This window comes from Canis lupus, chromosome 11 (genome assembly GCF_011100685.1).
Source record: "Canis lupus familiaris isolate Mischka breed German Shepherd chromosome 11, alternate assembly UU_Cfam_GSD_1.0, whole genome shotgun sequence".
NCBI lineage: Eukaryota > Metazoa > Chordata > Mammalia > Carnivora > Canidae > Canis > Canis lupus.
Genome location: NC_049232.1, coordinates 3,814,121 through 3,837,712, shown reverse-complemented (window position 1 = coordinate 3,837,712; position 23,592 = coordinate 3,814,121). Strand labels below are relative to the sequence as shown.

The window sequence follows — 23,592 nt, the reverse complement described above, 5'->3', positions numbered from 1 at the left end:
AGCATCTGCCTTCAACTCAGGGTGTGATCCCAGAGTTCCGGGATTGAGTCCCACATCGGGCTCCCTGCGAGGAAGCCTGCTTCTCTTTCTGCCTATATCTCTGCCTTCTCTCCATGTCTCTCATGAATAAATTTTAAAAATCTTAAAAAAAAAAAAAAATGCTGGGTGAGTTTGGGGTTTTTGGTTTTTTGGGTTTTTTTTCTTTTTTGGCTCTTTCACTGTCCTTCAGAAGTAGTTAAATGAGCCTCTAAGAACCTAAAATGAGTTTGTTTCTCATTGGCATTCCCTCCATAGGCACTGTTTTCTTAGCTCGGCTAAGTCAAACACTACTGATCCATTAGCCTTCTATTACCCAAAATTTATTCGTTATCTTCTATCAGTTGCTATGTCCTCTTCCAATCTCTTTGACTTGGTTAGCTTGCACAGTTTCTATTTCTTCCTTACCAATTTAATGAGGTTTTGGGAAAATGCAAAAATAAATTACGTGATGCATCTACCGTGTTTAACTGAAAACCCCCTCCTGTTTTTCGCAATAAAGTATTATAGCACAGTGGATCTTATTGGCACCCTACCAAAAAAAAAAAAATTTTTTTTTTTTCAGACAAAAATCTCTTAGAATTCAAAAAAAGGAAAAAGAAAACCTCTGGATAAGAAACTAGAGACTACCTTGTTATATTCTATAATTTACATGGCTATAAGCTTTTAAAAAAGAAGTTAGGGTTAATTAGCACAGTATAAAGTTTTACCTGTAAGATTCTAGAAGATCCACAATTTCAGTCTGTCCAAAGTGTTTAGCCCAATCTAAAGCCATCCTACCAAAATTCAAAGAGATCAAATTTAAAGAAATTATGTTCTCAAAATCATAAAACTAGTCAAATTATTCATTCACCCATTAAAAATAACCCAGCAATTATCACAGAATAGCTTTTAATATAAAGACAAACATAAGAAAAAATGATATGTGTAGGTATACAAAGATACACAAAGAACAGATGTAGTTTTAAATTACCAGCCATTTGATGCTTTACTATGAACGTTGGCTCCCATACTAATTAACTGCTCTACTTGACTTGAAAAACCTCGTCCTGCAGCAACCATCAGAGCTGTTGCACTGGTTTCACTATGCCTGTAATCAACTAAAGCAAGGAAAAGATAAAGATAGGTCATATTTCCAAAATGTTTTCATCCATTTTAATTTTTTAATTTAAATGAAAAACTGAGTGTAAAGAATTAACCTAAGATTTGCTCCTTCACCCAACTATATGATAATAGTATTACATAATCCTTGCCTCAGACCATCCCAGGAGATCTGTTATTAATATGCTTTTAGCATAAACAGAATGGAATAGGAGCTATCATTTGGAAGACAGGAGAAGGAAAGATAGTTTTTCAGCTGTCTTAAGCTCACCACGACAATTAAAACAGAAGAAGAAAGCTAGTAACTTGCAGAACCCTTAAATAATCTTCCTAAGCCTAGATATTGTCTTGATAAATGAATGACAAGATATAATTAAAGAATTAAAAAGTTAATGTTCATCAGTAACTGGTAATGAATGCTTAAAAGTACAAATGCAAAGTTCAAGACCACTTTTTTTGTTCTTTTGTTTTGCTTTTATTCCCCCATCATTCCAGACTGTTACTTTCTGAGATGCTTAACAGAAATAATATTGGCAGAAAGTTTACTTCCCATAAAAGCCCTCCATGAGAAAAATAATTAAAGTTGCATTGAATTTAATTTCCTTCCTAAAATATATTTCTCAAGAAATGAAATATAATTGCTTAGCACTAGTTTGCTTAAATTACAAAATTGGTGATTTCAAAAAGAAATCATCACTAAAATAAAAACCTCTGCAGTAAAATTTAAGATAATTACAAATGGGAAATTGCAGTTTTCCATAGATACTCAATTATCCTCATTGTTTAAAACACAGTAACCATTATTAATATAAGTCAATGGTCCTTACAGGGGAGAGGAGGACTTAGGATTATCTCAGGCTTATTTCTGAAAGCACAGAGAGCCATGACTCACTCCTAGATTCAGGGTCAGAAGGTCTGGGATGGCCAAGCACACATATTTTTAAAAAGGTCTGAAAAGATTATGACCTGTACTCACTATATGAGAATTACTGCTTCAACTGAATATTCAGTTGATGACCTTGGAGAACAGAACCAAAATGTGTATGTATATTTTGAGCTACATGTGGTGGGTATGACTACATGTGGGTGTTTTAAAACATCCAATAATTTGGATGCCTCAGTAGTTTGGTTCATCAGCCTTTGGTTCAGGTCATGATCCCGGGGTCCTGGGATGGAGACCCAAATCAGGCTCCCTGCTCCATGGAGAGGAGCTCCTCTCCCTCTGCCTGTCGCTCCCCCTACTTGTATTTGCTTGCATAGCTCTCTCTCCCTCTAAAAAAACAAATATATATATATATAGGAATATATATACATAAATATATATAATATATATAAATATATATATAAAATATATACAAAATAAAATAAAAAAACAAGTAAATAAATCTTTTTTTAATCCAGTAATTCTTTACTACTCCTCCCTTCAAGAAGTGGAGTCTAATTCCCTTCTCTTTGAGTATGAGCTACACTAAGTAACTCACTCTAAAAGGTACCTACAGCCTCCTGCTTGCTTCTTCTCCTTCTCTTTTGAATCACTCACTCTAAAAGAAGCCAGCTGCCACATCCTGGGAAGAAGACAGCCAGCCCTTCATATGAAGAGGTCCAGAGGGCAAGAAGTGAGGCCTTCAGCCAAAAGCAGGGATGCCTCTTGCCAACAGCCACACGAGTGAGCCTTCGTGAAAGCAGATCTCCCAGCTCCAGTGAACCTTCAGATGATGAAAGGTCCTGACAACAGCTTCATTACTACTTTATAAGTCACTAGATGCCAGAACCACTGAGTTATGCCACTCTCAGATTCTTGCTTCTCAGAAACAACATGAGGTAATAAATATTTTAGGTTGCTAAGTTTGGGAATCATTTGTTATGCAGGAATAGATGGCAGGACAGTAAGCATGACAAAAAATGACTAAGTCTCACTAATTACCAGCTGCTTCCACAGGATCATATGGAGAAACTGATGGCATTAAAAAGAAACCTACTAAGCCAAAGGTAACCTAGATTACATGAAGTATTTTCAACTCTGGTGCCAATTAAGAGTTGAGAGGTTAGGGGATCCCTGGGTGGCGCAGCGGTTTGGCGCCTGCCTTTGGCCCAGGGCGCGATCCTAGAGACCCGGGATCGAATCCCACGTCGGGCTCCCGGTGCATGGAGCCTGCTTCTCCCTCTGCCTGTGTCTCTGCCTCTCTCTCTCTGTGTGTGTGTGACTATCATAAATAAATTTTTTTTTTTAAATTTAAAAAAAAAGAGTTGAGAGGTTAGAAGAGAAACAAAAAGACAGGAAGTCAGTAACTGTTCAAAGAGCTACCACAACATTTTCGTTTACTTCACATAGCTTAAGACATTAGAAGACTGCACTCTAGAAAATGTCCAGTGAAACTTTTATAAAGATGAGGGACCCAGGGGCACCTGGCTGGCTCAGTCGGTGGAGTACGTGATCCTGATCATGGGTTGTGAGTTTGAGCCCCATACTGGGTGCAGAAATTATAAAATATTTTTAAAAATTAAAAAAAAAGATGAGGGGCCTGGATCCATAGGATGATGACATCAAAGTAATAGCCTAGCATTACACTAAAGAAATATCTAGGAAGGTCAAGAATAATACATTAATGTTTCATAAATATTTTAAAGCAACCAACACGCTTCAGAGTTCAAATTTTCCTAACTTTCAGTTAAGATTGCTAAGTTTTTTTTCTTTGGGAAGAAAAAAAAAACTGCTAGAAAACTGCAGATGAACAAATGTCCACATTTCCAAAATACAAAAAATTACTTTTTAAAATACAGATAATTTTTCAATGACTGATATGCTGAAATAAGAAGTAAATCAACAGAAACAAAAATACATTTGCAAAGAACATGATGCCAAAAGAGCTTTGCTTGTTTCCTTAAGAGGTTTGTTATATTAGTAGATGTATGAACCGGGATCCCTGGATGGCGCAGCGGTTTGGCGCCTGCCTTTGGCCCAGGGCGCGATCCTGGAGACCCAGGATCGAATCCCACATCGGGCTCCCGGTGCATGGAGCCTGCTTCTCCCTCTGCCTATGTCTCTGCTTCTCTCTCTCTCTGTCTCTCTCTGTGACTATCATAAATAAATTAAAAAAAAACAAAAAAAAAAAGTAGATGTATGAACCACCTGAACAACCACACCCAAATACTGACCTAAAGCATCCTCTAGGGTACATAGCACTTGGTCATTGACTCAGGCCTCTTGAGTTCATAAACTGAGAAAGTTTATTAATATATTAGGTAACAATTAAAACTGAAAAAAAAAAAGTTATTAAGAAAAAGCAGGGGATCCCTGGGTGGCGCAGCGGTTTGGCGCCTGCCTTTGGCCCAGAGCGTGATCCTGGAGACCCGGGATCGAGTCCCACGTCGGGCTCCCGGTGCATGGGGCCTGCTTCTCCCTCTGCCTGTGTCTCTGTTTCTCTCTGTGACTATCATAAAAAATGGACAAGATAATCTCAATCAAACTTGTCCACTTACAATGTCAGTTTCAGGATAAGTTAAATGAGAGGTTGTCTACATGCTATATAAGTGATGCTTCTCCCTATTAAAAAAAAAAAGAAAAAGAAAAAGCAAAGGGACAAATCTAATTATGAGATTTAAAAGGAATAAATAGAAAATCTTAAAATCAAAAAAAAATCAGAACAAGTAAATGATAGGGGGGATTCATTTAATAAAATCACATATTAAAAAAAAAACTAGAAGTTTCAAAGGCAATATGACTCAATAAGACAATATGATTGGCAAAGAGCTATACTGACCATAAGCTGAATTAATGTAGATAAAGAGTAGAGGTTTTTTAGGCTGATTGACCTACTGTACCTGAAGCTAGTAGCTAACATTCAGGATTGGACAGATGCTTTGTAAAAGGGACAAACTCAACATAATCAGAGAAGGCAGACAAGGGCAGAAGGACAAAATAGCATCTTACATTACAAACAGCTGAAGTCAGGTCTGGTCAGCCCAGAAAACAAAGAAAGCAGAAACAACTATCTTTATACTTGAAGGTCTGTCAGGTATAAACAGATACTAAATCTCTCATTATCACCGCAAAGGTAGAAAATGGTAGAAGCTATATAGACAGATTTCACTTCACTCCTCATAACATATAAAATAAATTAACAATTAGAGGGCACCTGGGTGGCTCAGTCAGTTAAGTGCCTTCAGCTCAGGTCATGATCCCAGGGTCTTGGGTTCAAGCCCCACATCGGGCTCCCTGCCCAGCATGGAGCCTGCCTTCTCCCTCTCCATCTGCCTGCTGCTCCCTCTGCTGGTGCTTTCTCTCTCTCTCTCTCTCTCTCTCTCTCTCTCTCAAATAACTAAGTTTTTAAAAATCTCTTTAAAAATTAACAATTAGGGCAGCCTGGATGGCTCAGCGGTTTAGCACCACCTTCAGCCCAGGGCCTGATCCTGGAGACCCAGGATCGAGTCCCGCATCAGGCTCCCTACATGGGGCCTGCTTCTCCTTCTGCCTGTGTCTCTGCCCCTTTCTCTCTCTCTCTGTCTCTCATGAATAATTAAATAAAATCTTTTTATAAAAAATTAACAATTAAACCAAATTTGAAAAAAATATCCTGAAGAAAGGTAGTGAGCTGCCTATCACTAACCATGTTCAAAAAGATTATCGTTTGGTAAGATGCTTAAAATCTGTATCATTTTTCAACAAATATTTATTGGGCACTTGCTACAAAAATTCTGAGGATGGGGAGGAGTAAAACAAATGAGGTTTCTCCCTCATGCCATTTACATCCTAGTGAATGAAACAGAGTAAAACAAATTTTAAAGATATGCTGTCAAGTAATGAAAGTACAATAGTGAATAATACAGTGGGGTATGGAGAAAGAGTGAGTAAAGGGCACAACTTCAGTAAAATGACCCCAAAGAGGCCTTCCTGAGAAGACAAGATCTAGGCAGAAACCTACATGAAGTAGATGTTGGGCCAGAGGATCATTTTGTGGGGACGGCATTCCAGGCACAGGAAACAACAAAAGCAAAGACTCCAAGATCGGAATGTGCTGATATGTGAAGAGCAAGAAGGTAATGGTGGCAAATGGTACAGAGTAGTAGAAGATGAGATCAAAAAGGCAGTTAGAGACCCCACAGGGAAAGAACTCTGATTTTTATTCAAAGTGTAAGTGAAAGCCATCAGAGAGTGGAAAGAGGGGAAGCAACATTATCCAGTTGTTTGTTTGTTTGTTTCTTTTAAAGGACCAATCTGATCGTTCCCTGGAGAATACACTATGAGAACATAAGAATAAATGTAGTTAATAGGCTACTGCAATCATCCCCGGGAAAAAACTGTTGGCCCGGACTGGAGTGGCAGCAGTAAGGAAGGGAGACTGGGTCTGACTTGGGATTTATTTAGAAGGTAAAACTATCAGACTTGCAAATGGATTATATGTGGAGTATGAAAACAAAATCAAGAATGACTTTATGGGATCCCTGGGTGGCGCAGCGGTTTGGCGCCTGCCTTTGGCCCAGGGTGCGATCCTGGAGACCCGGGATCGAATCCCATGTCGGGCTCCCAGTGCATGGAGCCTGCTTCTCTCCCTCTGCCTGTGTCTCTGCCTCTCTCTCTCTCTCTCTCTGTGTGTGACTATCATAAATAAATAAAAATTAAAAAAAAAAAAAGAAAAAAAAAGAATGACTTTATGACGGGATACCTGGGTGGCTCAGTAGTTGAGCGTCTGCCTTTGGCTCAGGACATGATTCCGGAGTTCCGCAATCAAGTGCCACATCAGGATCCTCCTGCATGGAGCCTGCTTTTCCTCCCTCTGCCTATGATTCTACCTCTCTCTGTGTCTTTCATGAATAAATAAATAAAATCTTTAAAAAAAAAAAAAAAAAAGAATGACTTTATGGGGTGCCTGGGTGGCTTTAGTCAGTTTAGTGTCTGCCTTTGGCTCAGGTCATGATCCTGGGGTCCTGGGATTGAACCCCTCGCCAGCCTTGCTGCTCAGCGAGGAGCCAGCTTCTCCTTCTCCCTCGGCTCCTCCCTCTCCCTCTGCTCCTCCCCTCTGCTTGTGCTCTTGCACTCTCTCTCTCTCTTAACTAAATAAATAAAATCTTTTTAAAAATGACTTTATATTTTGTTGCCTCAGTAACTAGGTGAAAATTCAGTTTCAGGAGACCTGTGATGGTCAAGCACATCATTTTTAAAGAAGTTTACTACTGATTATGAACGCTAAGGAAACACTAAGAAAAAGGCAGGTTGGGAGGGAAGTGAGAAGGTTTGTTTGGGGCATATCTAGTTTTATTCCCCTAATATACATCCAGTGGGAGATGTCAAAGTGATCAGGCAGGTGACTCAAGTCAGCAGGGAGGTCAGGACTAGAACAGTAAAATTAGGAGTCGTTTTAAACAAGTATTGAAAACTATGACTAGATGAGATCCACGTAAGGAGTAAGTGTAAAGAAAAGCAACACACGTAGCAATTGAGGCCTGGGCTATTCCATATTTAGAGGTCAAGAAAAAAAGGGGAAAATTGTGCCAAAGAATCCAAGAAGTTCCAACTGGGGAGATGAGAAAGAAGAAAATAATTCAAGCGTGGAATATGAGAGGTTAATTAAAGAAAATGTTTCAAGAAAGGAATGGTCAATAATAATTATAATAATAATGCTGAGAAATTTAAGTGAGGGGATAAACTAGCTGACATCTAAATCCTTTTCAGTACAAATCCTTTTCAGTACTGACCTTCTGTGGTCTTTCATTCTGTCTTCTGCCTACAAGCCTCAGGGATCTGAAACTGACCTTTGGTTACCAAAATCCACTATAATCAACTAATAAAATTAGAGTATGTCATTAGTGAAAACATATCACATGACATAAAGCATATGCACGTGAATTAGTACTTGAGCTTATTACATAACTAAAGTTACGCTGAAATTCTCCACATACTAAATATAAAATCTAGAGCAAAGTTATCAACCTTTCTTTTCCTTCCTTTTTTAAAATCACAAATTTCTTCAAACTCCAAGATATTCCCTTGGGAGGAAAGGGGAATATATTTATATGCACAAGACATATACATAAAAATACTTTTCCACATAACTGTCATATATTCACAGACCCCATATAACCCTCTGGAGACAACTGGATTAAGAATCACTAGATTTAGGGGCACCTAGCTGACTTAGTCAGTAGAGCACAGAACTCGACCTCAGGGTCATGAGTTCAAGCCCCATGTTGAGTGTAGAACTTACTTAAAAAAAAAAATCCCCAATTTAACACAATATTTACTTATTCTACTATACTAATAAGATCCTAATTTATCCATTTGAAATAAATACTCCAAAAGAACAAATTATTGGTTATGAACAAAAAATGTAAATATACTTTGAATTAAACTATACTTCCCCCATAAATAACCATAAGTGTAATAAAAATATGTTCTAAGAAATTACACGTACCACTAACATTTTCAGTTAAAATAAGATGAAAGACCTGAGCAAAGGCATCAACATCTTTATGCAGCCATATGTCAGAGAGACAAGCATCCATTTCCTTTATTAACCATGGCTCAAGACAATTCACATCTTTTTCTGTCTTTAAAAAAAAAAAAAAAAGCAAAGAGTATAAATTACATGACAGCTTAACCTTTATGTGCAAAGAATGTGAGATAACCATAATAACCACAAAAACTACTAACCATATTTTATAGCACAGGCTTTGACATAAAAGTCTCTCATCTCAACATGAACACTCCACTTACAATATGGTATCTTGTTATATCTATCTCTTATCTGAAAATGCGTTTATAAACAAAGGAGTATGATTCGGTCAAAATATTAACCAAATGTGCTCTGGCAGAAGGCTGCTAAATATACCTGTACAGCAGTAGTTCTCACTCCTAGCTGCACATCAGAGGGACCATCACTTGTGTTTTTCAACACTTATGCCAGGTCCCACCCCAGAGCAAATTCATTAGAATTTCTGCTGATTGGGACGCCTAGGTGGCTCAGTGATTGAATGTCTGCCTTCGGCTCAGGGCATGATCCCAGGGTCTGGGATCGAGTCCCACATCAAGCTCCTTGCAAGAGAGCCTCCTTCTCCCTCTGCCTATGTCTCTCTCTCTGGGTCTCTCATGATTAAATAAATAAAATCTTAAAAAAAAAAAAAAAAAAAAAAAAAAAAAAAAGAACCTCTACTGATGGAGACCAGATTCCATAGGGCCTTAAAAGTTCCTGAGGTGATGCTCATGTACAGCCAGGCATAAGAAACACTAACAGTCAAAATGCTGTTCAATGAACCAAATGATGTTCCCCATACTATAAAACAACTTTTAAATATTCTTCAAAAGCATTTTTGAAAACATGTATAGTTTATTTGGATGCATTAGAACTCTAACCATATCTGTTTATGTACTTTTTCATGCTCAAAACTGTTAAATTTTCTAAAAAGTGCACAAGCGCAGCAATATTTTGCATCAGACTAATCACTGATGCCTTTTAAAGAATTCTAGACCAGAGATACCTGGGTGGCTCAGTAGTTGAGCATCTGCCTTTGGCTCAGGGCATGATCCTGGAGTCCCAGGATCGAATCCTGTATCAGGCTTCCTGCATGGAGCCTGCTTCTCCCTCTGCCTATGTCTCTGCCTCTCTCTCTGGTCTCTCATGAATAAATAAATAAAATCTTTAAAAAAAAATTATAAACCAGAATTAAAGACCAGAAGGAACCTAGGCAACCAGCTAGTTCCACTTTTCAAACGGGTTCCATGAAACCCAAGGTAGCAGAGGCCCCAACTAGGGATGGAGGTGGACACTGAGGATGAACAAGCATGGCTTCTACGGCACATTTCATTTGTAAAAGATTCTCTGACAAAATAGAAAAAAAGAAAAGGAGCAAAGAAGAGACTGAGGTGTATGGTGAACTGACTTTATCAAGTCACACAGCTGGTTAGTGGTAGAAATGACACCAGTATTGATTATGTGCTCTATTTTTTTTTATTTTATTTATTTATTCATGAGAGACACAGAGAGAGGCAGAGACATAGGCAGAGGGAGAAGCAGGCTCCATGCGGGGAGCCCGACATGGAACTCGATCCCGGGACTCCAGGATCACACCCTGGGCCAAAGGCAGGCGCTCAACCGCTGAGCCACCCAGGCATCCCATGGTTATGTGCTCTAATATCAACAGTATTTTCTTGATTTCCTTTGAGTTTATCTTACATTGTTTAGCTCACAGGTTCTTAAACTTTTGAGATGAGAAAATATCAGGCAATAATAATAAATATGCATAAGATCTATAAACTATCCTCTCCAAAAAATTTAGAGAAAATATTGAAATAATTTAAACTGAGAAGAAAACAGTAAAAGATGCTGCATTATCTATCCCAAAAAAGGTACATTACAAAGTTGTTCTGAAAAATATGTTGTAGCCTAAGATAAACTAAGAGAATTACACTGTAAATAATACAGTAACAATTATAATCTCATAACATGTTCTTTAAAAGTACGTTTTTCACTCAAAATATCATTGTGAAACCAATGAGGTCTTACCAACTGACTGAAGACAGCATCACCGCCATCATCCAATAAATCATACTCTTCAGTCACATTTGGAACAGTTCTCTGCCTCTGAGATTCAGGCTTGAAAGTATTCTCTTGAGCTGAATACCATTCCGTAAGGGTGCTTTGTTGTTTCTCTTCTAAATTAATAACAAAAAAAAAAAAAAAAAAGTAAGAAAATCCTTCACTTTAGGGAATATATTCCTTTAAGAAAATTAAGTGAATCTGAAAATATTTAAAAGTTGGCCTTATTGTCAGCCCAGGTGGCTCAGCAGTTTACCTCTGCCTTCAACCTGGGGCATGATCCTGGGGACTCAGGACTCGTTCCCAGGATCGAGTCCCGTGACTGGCTCCCTGAGTGGAGCCTGCTTCTCCCTCTGCCTGTCTCTGCCTCTCTCTCTCCCTGCGTCTCTCATGAATAAATAAATAAAATCTTAAAAAAAAAAAAGTTGGCCTTATTGTGAAGTTACTTTTTCAAAACACATTAATGAGAAACATTCAGTAAAATGTATTGTGTTGAACCTTAAGGACACATGAAACTGCTTAAAAACGTCATCTATTTCTTGTTATTAGTGAGAAGTTTCTTCTAAGTCCAAATTCAAAGAATAGTATTTTAGCCATACAATAAACAATGTTTAAATCAATGACTAATTTTTATAGAGCACTTTGTAGAGAACCATGTATTGAACTTCTGCCACCATGCCAGTTGTTGGAGATAAAAGTTATATACCATTTTCACCTTCAGAAGTTTAGAGATCTACTAGTTTTACGATGTGCATACTATTTGTACTTCAGCACTGCACTGTGAAATAGGCATTGCTAACTGCTTTTCTTCAAGTAGAGAATCCAAAGAACTTAAGATATTCGTCCAAGGTCACACAGACTAAACAAAGGAATCAAAGCTTGAAGCCACCAAATCTTCTACCATGAATAATGTAGTGAAAAGTCAGCAAAACAGAATCTCATCCTAACTCAAAAGCTGAGATATAGTGTAAGTCATGATAAGGGATGTATTAATGGGCAAATAATGCTAAATTCTAAGTACAGATATAAGTCATTAACAAATCAAGATTTGAGGGGTCCATGGGTGGTTCAATTGTTTAAGTGTCCAACTCTTGCTATGGGCTCAGGTCATGATCTCAGGGTCACAAGATCTAGCCCCACACCTAGCATGGAGACTGCTTGGGATTCTCTCTCTGCCTCTTCCTCTGCCCCTCCCCACCACTTGCATTCACTCTTTTCACTCTCTCTAAAAAAAAAAAAAAAAAAAAAATCAAGATCCGAAGACTTGACATTTGTATCAAAGATGAGCCTGTTATTACATGCTACCCTTTTCAATTCTCCCCACTCACTCCCCACTCTGGGGCTATGCTGGGGCATACCACACTGTTATCACATGTGGCATATTATATATGCAGCAGCACATACTCTTCTGCCTCCTTATAACAGTGGTTGTTGCATCTTTGGAGACAGACACACTCCTCCTCAACTCTGGCATCCACTTTCAATTCCTCGCTATAGATTATAATTTATGGGCATAAACCACAATGTAAAGAGTATGCTTAAGACAGAATTCTAATATAATATTATACAATTATATACAAAGGAAAAACACTTTCAAGTGTCCTTGTACCTCCATAGTATAAGACTCCAAAAACTCAGTTATCTTTTATATTTGTTTGATAAAAAGCTTACCTCGTTGTTTTTCCTTTTTGTATTTTAACATTTCTTTGTTTGTGTACCCAGTAGTTCTTAAGATGTCTTCCAGAAACATTTCTTTTACTTCAAATGGTCTTCCCTGTACTAAATAATAGGAATAAAGAGTCAATTTGCATCTTAGAGACAATGCACATAAAAAAATAAAACAAATACCATGACGTAATGGATCTGAATGAGTTAATGAACCTGAGTATAAAATCCAAAAGCAATTCCAGAAGGCAAATTATCCTCATCATATTGTCCTTTAAATATGATTCCAACTCGGGATCCCTGGGTGGCGCAGTGGTTTAGCGCCTGCCTTTGGCCCAGGGTGTGATCCTGGAGACCCAGGATCGAATCCCATGTCGGGCTCCCGGTGCATGGAGCCTGTTTCTCCCTCTGCCTATGTCTCTGCCTCTCTCTCTCTCTCTCTCTGTGTGACTATCATAAATAAATAAAAATTAAAAATAAATAAATAAATAAATAAATAAATAAATAAATATGATTCCAACTCTTATGTTACAGACTGTTCATTTGCTTGTTTTTTCCAGTGTGTACTTACTTATCATGTGTTTGCCATCAGGCTAGGCACCAGAAATATGAATCATAAGCAGAAGCACAGCTGCCTTATGTATCTTATCATCCAAGAACATTATAAAAAGAAAGATAGGTTTGTGACTTAGGTGACTAGGTTGATGGTATGATTAATTAAAATGGGCAACACATGAGTAGATTTTGTAGAAGAGATTAAATATTTAGCTTGGGACATATCAGAAATGAGCTGCTTATATGACATCTAAGCCCAAAGCTCTGGAGAACAGTTTGAATTGGAAATAAAGATTCAGGAGTCATGAGTATAAAAAAGAAAGCAGAAGCCAAGGACATAAATGAGAGCTTTCAGGGAAACTACATGTGCCTCTCCAGTACCTAGTAGAGTACAACACAGAGAAGGAACAAAGAGGAAAAAAAAAAAAGAAGGGAAAGAAAGGAAGAGGGAAAAAAATGGATCAAGAGAAGACCATAAAACACCAATATATAAGCATATATATAAAAGAGACCATTAAAATATAGGCTCTAATGCAGAACATAAAAAGTAGGAGGCAGTGTTGTCAAATTATGGGATGCAAGCATTTCATACACACCCAAAAAGGGGGCCAACCATGAAATATAGAGAAAATTTCAGATTTTTGTGTAAAATTTAAATAGTAGGCTTGGCAATTAAATCAGCTTCAAACAATACTGGTAAGAATACACAAATGAACAGCCCCATACACTATAGAAATATATATAAATCATTTCAGCTCTTTGAAAAAGTACAGTGGCAAAATCTGTTAAAATTAAAAACAGGGATCCCTGGGTGGCGCAGCGGTTTGGCGCCTGCCTTTGGCCCAGGGCGCGATCCTGGAGACCCGGGATCGAATCCCACATCGGGCTCTCGGTGCATGGAGCCTGCTTCTCCCTCTGCCTGTGTCTCTGCCTCTCTCTCTCTCTCTCTGTGACTATCATAAATAAATAAATAAATAAAAAATTAAAAACAGATACACTCTTTTTCCTCAATAATTTTACTTTCAGAAATCTCTTTCTAGAAATAAGAGTGCCAGTATATAAGGATATATACACAAGGATGTTTATTACAACACTGTTTATGGTGGTGGAAAAGGAAAGTCTGAAACCAATCTGAGTGTCCAAAGATATAAATGGTTAAATAAATCTTGGTACATTCATATTATGAAATATTAAAACAGCTGCCTAAAATAATGAACTACATCAAAAAAAATGATGATGATGAACTATAGTTACAGCTAATACACTACAGAATTTTCCATGATGTACTGTTATATAAATAAAGCAAATTGCAAAATAATGTATAAGGCATGTGCTCATTACCGTAAAACCAATTTCTGTACACCTCATGTATAAGTATGTGTTTTCATATGTAGTATGAACATGGACGGTGTGAGAAAGAATATGCAAGTGGCTTTAAAATCAAGTAATCCTATCAGGAAAGTAGAACATAAAATGTAAAGAGGATGGGGCAATTTTGAACCTCTCTCCATATATATTTATACTCTATCATTGAGCTAAACATATACAACTTTTTCAATTTTTAAAGAGAAATGTAATAATTTTTTTTTAAACACTGGTGGCAAAACCAGTTTGGATTAAAGGTCAGGACAAAAGTTAAGTGGCAGTCTATTCAAAAGTACACAGGAAGTTAAACATAGGCGTGTAGACTACTGTTTCAAGGAGTCTAGCAACAAAGGGGAAGCTGTAGGGACGCCTGAGTGGCTCAGCAGTTGAGAGTCTGTCTGCCTTTGGCTCAGGACATGATCCCAGAGTTCCAGGATGGAATCCTATATCCGGTTCCCTGCAGGGAGCCCGCTTCCCCCTCCACCTATGTCTCTGCGTCTCTCTCTATGTCTCTCATGAATAAATTTTAAAAATCTTTAAAAAAAAAAAAAAAAAAGGAAGCTGTAAGACAGAATTAAAGGAAGACATGGGGATCCCTGGGTGGCGCAGCGGTTCGGCGCCTGCCTTTGGCCCAGGGCGCGATCCTGGAGATTCGGGATCGAATCCCACGTCGGGCTCCCGGTGCATGGAGCCTGCTTCTCCCTCTGCCTATGTCTCTGCCTCTCTCTTTCTCTCTGTGTGTGACTATCATAAATAAATAAAAATAAAAAATTAAAAAATTAAAAAAAAAAAAAAAAAAGGAAGACATGAGGGACACCTGGGTGGCTCAGTTGGTTAAGCATCTGCCTTTGGCTCAGGTCATAATCTCGGAGCCCTGGGATCAAACCCGTGGGGCTCCCTGCTCAGGGGGGAGTCTGCTTCTTCCCTCTCTCTGCCCTGCTTGTGCTCTCTCTCGTTCGCTCTTTAAAATAAGTAGTATCTTAAAAATAAAATTGCAGCATGTCTATTAAAAAATATATAAATAAATAATAAAATAAAGGAGGCTATGGAAATGAAAATAAAGCACATTTTCTTTTACAACTGAAGAACTGTCCTCACAACATAATACCAAAAAGTATGGATGGAAAAGGAAAAGATGAAAATACAGAGAAATGAATGATGAGGCATACCACACAGAAAACAAAGTTTTCAGACATTCTACTTCAGAACATTCCCCAATTCCAATTACAGTAAATATAATCATGCCAAAAAGTATACTTTCATAAAAATCCTAAAAGAAATCTGATCATTTAACTTACTATATATCACTGGACAACTTCCAAAATATCTTATAAAAAGATTCACATCCAAGGCAGCACTAGAAAGAATAAGTTTCAAAGTTGGGTGCTTTTGCAACAGATCTCTCAACTTTGTAAGTAAAAAGTCACTAAATCGATCCCTTTCATGTACTTCATCCTGTAGTGAACAAAAATAAAATGATGGAATGGTTAAAACATGGATGACTAAGTCTTTAAAATTATGGAGCTGCTAGGTTTTCTACTAATTAAATGTGAACAAGGCCAGTCAGGACTCATGAAAATTTTGTATTATGGACAATTCAGAAACTATCAGACATTAACAACTCACTGTGGGTAACAGAACACTGCTTCTTAGACAAGATAAAAGACACACAAACTACAACCAATTCTGAATTAATGGAGTCTAATTTAATGTACTTTTAATAAATATAAAATTTATTTAAATATGCTTCAGTTAGGGGCGCCTGGGTGTCTCAGTCAGTTAAGTGTCTGCCTTCAGCTCAGGTCATGATCCCAGGGTCTTGGAATTGAGCCACACATCAGGCTTCTTGATCAGCCTGTGCCTCTCCCTCTCCTTCTGCCTGCTGCACCCCCTGCTTGTGTACTCACTCTCTCTGTCAAATAAATAAATAAAATCCTTAAAAACACATATGTTTCAGTTAACATCAGAGTACAGGTGCACCCTTTGGTTTGAATGCACAGAAGTAGTACGTTTCCAAAAGCCGCTTATTGCAAGCTTATACAACTTAATCTAATTCTTTTCTGACACTAACTGGATAAAACCTTAGAATTTTTTAATGAGGTGGTAATTCATCTACTTCATCAGCAGCTACCTAATTGAGCAGCTTAACTATGAAGTTAAATGACTATATTAGGTGCCTGGGTGGCTCAGTTGGTTCAGTGTCAGCCTTCGGCTCAGGTGATAATCCCAGGGTTCTGGGATCCAGCCCCATATCGGGCTCCAGCCCCAACACTGTGTTCCATGCTCAGCAAGGAGTCTACTTCTCTTCCTACCCCTGCTCTTTCTCTCTCTCTCTCTCTCTCTCTCAAATAAATAAAATCTTAAAAAAAAAAAAAACTAAAAATAAAAATAAAATTTAAAAATGACTATAAAGTGTACCCCTAAGACTGGGAAATACATATTAGCTAAAGGAGGAATCAGATGACTAAGCACAGAGGAAAAAGAAAACTTTCACCGTTCTGGGGAACACTAAGTACATGTATCATTTTCCCATATAAAAATCACTTTTAGAAAACTTACTTACTTTCTTTATTTGCCGTTATAAAACCTCATAGTAAAAATATCTCTACTTAACACAAGTATTTATAATAATTATAGGCAATAAAAAGTAACTTAATTATAATAGCTGTTCAAAAAAATTGGTTCTCATGCACATCCTATCCCAAAAATCTCATTACATATTCAAAGTTTTAAGCAATCTGAATTGTATATGGTAAACTCAGCAATATTCTTACCACAATAACATGTGTCACAGTAGACAATGTACTATCTCCTGCCATCAATGTACGAAGTAAAACCCCGTTAGTGCAAAATGTCAGAAGTGTCTTTGGAGAAACCCTTTTTAAAAAAATTAAAGAACACAATTACAACTCTTATATGTAATGAAAACATGATCACATTAAATGTTAGTCTCATACATACTTTAATAAAGGTTAAAGTTACTAATATAGTGGTGAACTGGTATGTATGCTTTATGACCCAAGTCATGTGAAATATATATTTCATACCTGACAACCTTGTAAAAGATTTTTATTACTAACAGCCCTTTAATAATTAAGTCATTATTTTGTTAAGAAATCATAAATAGATTTTTTTTAAAAAACCCTGAACACCTTTTGCTTGAAAAAAGTGTATCATAAATGAACAGCTTTTTGAATTACTACATGCAAATTATAGAGAGCAAAGAAACAGTACTACTATTAAGAAAGTACTACTAGTACCACCACTAATAATCAATTCAGTTATTACCATTTATTTACTATAAACATCACATCAAACCTGGGCTCTAGCTGCTTTTATTGGCCCCATTTTATAGATGAGAAAACCGAGGTTCAACAAGGTGAAATAACTTGTATTTGATCAAAAACTATGAAATAGGATTTCTATCTATGGCCCAACTCTTTCTACTATGTATTCAAAAACTGTACTAAGTTCAATCATGACCTCAATATCTTATCAAAGACTTACCTAGAGTAAAATAATCATCAAATTTTCAACTAATATTCTCCGTATTTAGTGCAATATAAACATCAGTCTTTTCAAAGAACAATCAAAGATAGGCTACAGGAGAACCAGCATTACCTGCTTTCTAATCGGATCTGATATCCAATTGTTTGACCAATTCTTTCCCTTCTCTCTGCAGCAACTCTTTCAGCCACGGCAATTGCCGCTAACCGTCTTGGCTGGGTACAAAATATACGGCAGGGGATACCATTTTTAAAGCAATCATCTAAAAGGAACTGAGGAATCTGAAATGGAAGTTTTAAAGTCTTGTCAGATGAGATGATTATACACCCAGAAGGTCCAAGTCAACCACAATGGAAAAACTATGGGAACTAAAAAAGTTCTGAGACATGTTCTACCACAAAATAATCATAAAATCAACAACTTTCACGTAACTTCTAACAGTCAACAAGGAAATGCAATTTTAAAAGATCTCATTCACAAAAGAAACTAAAATATTAAAAACAAATTCATATACAGGGCACCTGGGTGGCTCAGTTGGCTAAGCATTCAACTCTTGATTTTGGCTCAGGTCATGATCACAGGGTTATGAGATCAAGCACCATTGTCTGGCTCCACTGTGAGGGTGGAACCTGCTTAAATTCTCTCCCTCTCTGCCCCTCCCCCACCCTCTTACTCTAAGATAAAATAAGGGGAAAAAATTCATATAGAAATAGTTAAGGCGGGATCCCTGGGTGGCACAGTGGTTTGGCGCCTGCCTTTGGCCCAGGGCGCGATCCTGGAGACCCGGGATCGAATCCCACGTCAGGCTCCTGGTGCATGGAGCCTGCTTCTCCCTCTGCCTATGTCTCTGCCTCTCTCTCTCTCTCTGTGTGACTATCATAAATAAAAATTAAAAAAAAAAAGAAAAAAAGAAATAGTTAAGGCTTACACAAAGAAGACTATAAATTACAACTAAAAAATATAAACTGAACAAAGAAATCTTGAGTGGAAATAATCAACAATGCAAAAATGTCAATTCTTCCCAAATTAGTCTATAAAACCAATGAAACAACAATGATAACTCCACTGGAATTTTTGAAATAGTGAAAAACATAAAGAAAACAAAAAGCCTAATATTAGGACTGTAGAAAACTTTCTATATTCAATTCAAACAGGTCAGGAGGACTTAAAAGAAAAAGTAAATCTTTCCCACTCTATGACTACCAATACTTTTCAAAAAAGTAACTACTATTTCTTATTAACTCTTTCAGGGAAAAAGTGTTTACACAATCTAGAATATTTGATATATAAACAGTTTTTATTCACATGAAGTGATTACTGTACTTAATTTTGATAATTTGCAGAGTTCACTTAACACTCAGATCTACCTAATCCATTCTGCTGCATATTCCATCCTATAGATGTGCTATAATTTAACAAATATCACATTAAATAAGTAATCTCCAGCTTTTCCGGTTATTCTTGATGCTACTGTTTGCTATTTTAAAAAGTGCTACATGTGGGATGAGCACTGGGTGTTATGCTATATGTTGGCAATTTGAACTCCAATAAAAAAAACTTTTTTTTTAAGAAAAAAAGGTTGTTATATTAGCAAAAAAAAAGTTCTACAAAAGGGATGCCTGGGTGGCTCAGGGATTGAGTGCTTCCCTCAGCCCAGGGCGTGATCCTGGAGTCTCGCATGGGGCTCCCTGCATGAAGCCTGCTTCTCTCTCTGCCTATGTCTCTTCCTCTCTCTCTCTGTCTCTCATGAATAAATAAATAAAATCTTTTTTTTTAAAAGTGCTACAATGAATACCTATCTTCACAGATTTTTGCAAAAAAAATATATATGACATATATATATATGTATCATATATATACATCAGATCAAAGAGTATATAAATTTAATTTGGACAGAAATATTATCAAACTGCCCTCCAAAACAATTTATACTTCTACCAATGAAGAAGATGTTGGAAAAAAAAAAAAGATGCTGTTTGCCAAACACTTACACAAACACTGGATATCATCAATTTTTTAATTCCTACCAATCTGATAGCTAAACAGTGTAATTGTTCTTTTTGATTTCATTTCTTTAACTATGAGTGAGAGTGAACACCATTTCATGTATGTCTTAGCCTCTAGGATTTTTTTTTAACTCAACTAGTTTATCCGGAAGTGTACATGAACACAAATTAAGAAATAATTAAAAAGAGAAGATAATAAAGAGGAATACTATGCTACACGTTGTAAAACTACAAAAAGCAAAAAGAGGAATCTTGACGCAAAAATAGGTAAGTAAAGATATAACAAAAATTCCAGAAATAGACCCAGGTATTATAGAAACTTAGTACTTGATCAAAAGCAGTACCCTAACTGAAGGGGGAAAGGATAATTAAATAAAAATTACATTGGAACAACCAGATAGTAACATGAGGAAACAGTAAAATTCCTACTTGATATGGTATCTTAGAATTCCAGATGGATTTTTAAAACTTTAATACAAAAATACTAAATAAAATATTTAGAGGAAAATGCTCTTACTCTTGGGGTAGCATGGCTCAAAGCCCTGAAAAGAAGACTGACAGATTTGTCTAAATAAAAATGTAAAACTAATACACAAGTCATCATAAGCAAAACTTTAAAAATCAAACAAAAGACAAATGATTTTTAGGATATCTAACAGTCAACAGGCATTTATAATATATAAAGCGCTGTGAAAAAAAATCCAAAATGCTTAAGCTAAATGAAAAATGAGATATAAACAAGCAACTCACAGAATATAGAGAATAAACAAAAATGAAAAGATCTTCAACTCTCTAAGAAGCAAAGAAATGCAAATTAAAACATTATTTATCAGATTAGTAAAGGTAAATCACTACTGCCTAAGCTTCAGAGAAACGGGAACTTCTAATACTTTTTTTTTTTTTTTTTTTTTTTTTTTTTTTTTTTTTTTTTTTTATGATAGGCACACAGTGAGAGAGAGAGAGGCAGAGACACAGGCAGAGGGAGAAGCAGGCTCCATGCACCGGGAGCCCGATGTGGGATTCGATCCCGGGTCTCCAGGATCGCGCCCTGGGCCAAAGGCAGGCGCCAAACCGCTGCGCCACCCAGGGATCCCACTTTTAATACTTTCAATCCCATTTTAATACAACTCTTTTTTGAGTTAATAGACAATAACTAGTTAATCTAGCTAAAATTTAACTGCCATATTCTTAACCAAGCATTTCCACTCCTAGGAATTTATCCTATTAAAACACTCCCATAGGGATCCCTGGGTGGCGCAGCGGTTTAGCGCCTGCCTTTGGCCCAGGGCGCGATCCTGGACACCCGGGATCGAGTCCCACGTCAGGCTCCCTGCATGGAGCCTGCTTCTCCCTCTGTCTGTGTCTCTGCCTCTCTCTCTCTCTCTCTCTTCCTCACTGTGTGCCTATCATAAATAAAGTAAAATAAATAAATTAATTAATTAATTAATTAAAACACTCCCATAAATTAGCAAAGAAATAGTAGAATACAATGTTATAAAGTACAGGAACACCTCGGTGGCTCAGTGGTTGAGCGCAGGGTGTGATCCTGGGGTCCTGGGATCGAGTCCCACATCAGGGCCCCTGTGGGGAGCCTGCCTCTCCCTCTCCCTGTATCTCTGCCTCTCTCTCTGTGTCTCTCATGAATAAATAAATAAAATATTTTTAAATATATTAAAAAGTACAATACAAGAATAAGATCCTTGCTCTGCCATTTCCTAGCTATGAGAATTTGGACAGATTAACATCTGTAAATTCCAGTTTTTATTCCTTAACTGCAAAAAGATAATAAAAAGCCCACATGCCTTGAGGTCATTGAGGTTTAAAAAGAGAACTCAAAAATTGAGCACATAGTAAACTGTCATTTTTTATTATTGTTGTTGGAAAATCTTCAGGAATACTATAAAGTTGTTTAAAAATGAGTTATATCTCTAGCTACTGAAAAATATCCAGTATCTATTAAGCGAAAAAAGATGCAAAATGTACAGTATTATTTCATGTTTGTTTAAAAAAAAAAAAAACAGTATCAATCCTCTAAAGAGAACGAAAAACAAAGGTGCAAAAAAAATTTTTTGTATAACAGAAATATATACTACCAAGTTTCTAAAAAAAAATGCATGAAGAGCAGCGAGAGAATTAGAAATCTTTCACTCTCTATGTACCATTTTCCATAATGTTTGAACTTTACATGAACATAAACAATGAACATGAAAATGCAAAAGGTAATTAACTTCCTAATGCTACTAAGGGCAAGATGAAACTGGCTAATGATATGAACTTTAAATTCTGTTACATTTATATTTCATAAAACAGACACATCAGTACTTTAACTCCTCAAAAAGATGCAATCATTTAAGTGTAAATCCATTAGATTAATAGTTACTTCTTGAAAAGCAAATAATTCATTTCTAATTAAATTCTCAAATATCTTCATATCTAATAAAACAATAAACATAACTGTGAAAATATTTATCAAAACTTTCATAATCTCTGTTCAGCATATATGCCGCCAAAGAAAGTGCTTATAATCTCTTAAATATATGGGATGCCTGGGTGGCTCAGCGGTTAAAGCATCTGCCTTTGGCTCAGGTCGTGATCCTGGAGACCCGGGATCGAATCCAGAGAGCCTGCTTCTCCCTCTGCCTCCATCTCTGCCTCTCTCTCTTTCTGTCTCTCATGAATAAATAAATAAAATCTTTTTAAAAATAAATTTTAAAATAAAAATAAATAAATATAATTAAAACTCATACAATTAAAACCTACTGGCAAAACTTCCTCTTGGGATCCCTGGATGGCGCAGCGGTTTGGCGCCTGCCTTTGGCCCAGGGCGCAATCCTGGAGACCCGGGATCGAATCCCACATCGGGTTCCTGGTGCATGGAGCCTGCTTCTCCCTCTGCCTATGTCTCTGCCTCTCTCTCTCTCTGTGACTATCATTAATTAATTAATTAATTAATTAATTAATTAAAAATTAAAAAAAAAAGGAAAACTTCCTCTAATACTAAAACAACAACTGAACAGATTCTCTAGGATGACTCTATGGAATTTCAATCATAAAAGGACTCACACTAAAGAAAAATCTTAGGGAAGCCCAGGTGGCTAAGCGGTTTAGCGCTGCCTTCGGCTCAGGGCGTGATCCCAGTCCCACGTCAGGCTCTCTGCATGGAGCCTGCTTCTCCCTCTGCCTGTGTCTCTGTCTCTCTCTCTTTCTGTGTCTCTCATGAATAAATGAATAAAATGTTTAAAAACAAATGAAAAAATAAAGAAAAATCTTACATATTGTGCTCAGATAAAAATTTCATTCGGTTTTTAATTATTTAATTTTAAAGCTTCAAGTTTTAGGGATAGTTTTACTTCTGTAAATCTGGCTAAGTCCTTCAAAGGCCTTACGTATGGACTAGGTTTATTACACCAACCAATATAACCATAGGAAATATTAAGCAATCATCAAAAGCAAATTCATGTGTCCATAAAAGAAAAAATGTAAAATCATATCGACTATTGTATCTGAACCTCTATCAAAATCAAAGTAATTTTACTATTTTAACATGTGACCATGTAAAGAACAAAAATAAGGTCAAATCACTCTACCAATACTTACTTCCAATCTGAAACCCAATGAAGGAAACTTCATAATGAAGTACTTTGATACTAAACATCCAAGTCAAACCTGTCATATTAATTCCATTCTACAGTCAACTTTATTTTTTTTGAAACTGTATTATTATTATTTTAATATTAAGGAATCCACTTTTACAACTGTCATGAAGCCCTGGCTGGGTTAACAGTAATGAGTCCTGGAGGTAACTACACCCAACTCTGGACTTTCTG

At 36.8% G+C, this 23,592-nt stretch overlaps 1 protein-coding gene across 3 annotated transcripts in view; it reads right to left on the bottom strand.

Moving 5' to 3' along the window:
* Positions 1-23,592, bottom strand: part of YTHDC2 (YTH domain containing 2) — a 78,173-nt gene that overhangs the window by 43,902 nt on the left and 10,679 nt on the right. For all 3 annotated transcript variants that reach the window (XM_038551825.1, XM_038551823.1, XM_038551824.1), the window contains exons 5-12: positions 17,874-18,040; positions 17,027-17,129; positions 15,551-15,707; positions 12,339-12,446; positions 10,635-10,783; positions 8,547-8,682; positions 1,010-1,136; positions 747-812 (exon numbers count right to left, since the gene is read on the bottom strand). In XM_038551825.1, coding sequence (XP_038407753.1) covers positions 747-812; positions 1,010-1,136; positions 8,547-8,682; positions 10,635-10,783; positions 12,339-12,446; positions 15,551-15,707; positions 17,027-17,129; positions 17,874-18,040 — 1,013 coding nt within the window. The remainder of the gene's footprint in view (positions 1-746; positions 813-1,009; positions 1,137-8,546; positions 8,683-10,634; positions 10,784-12,338; positions 12,447-15,550; positions 15,708-17,026; positions 17,130-17,873; positions 18,041-23,592) is intronic.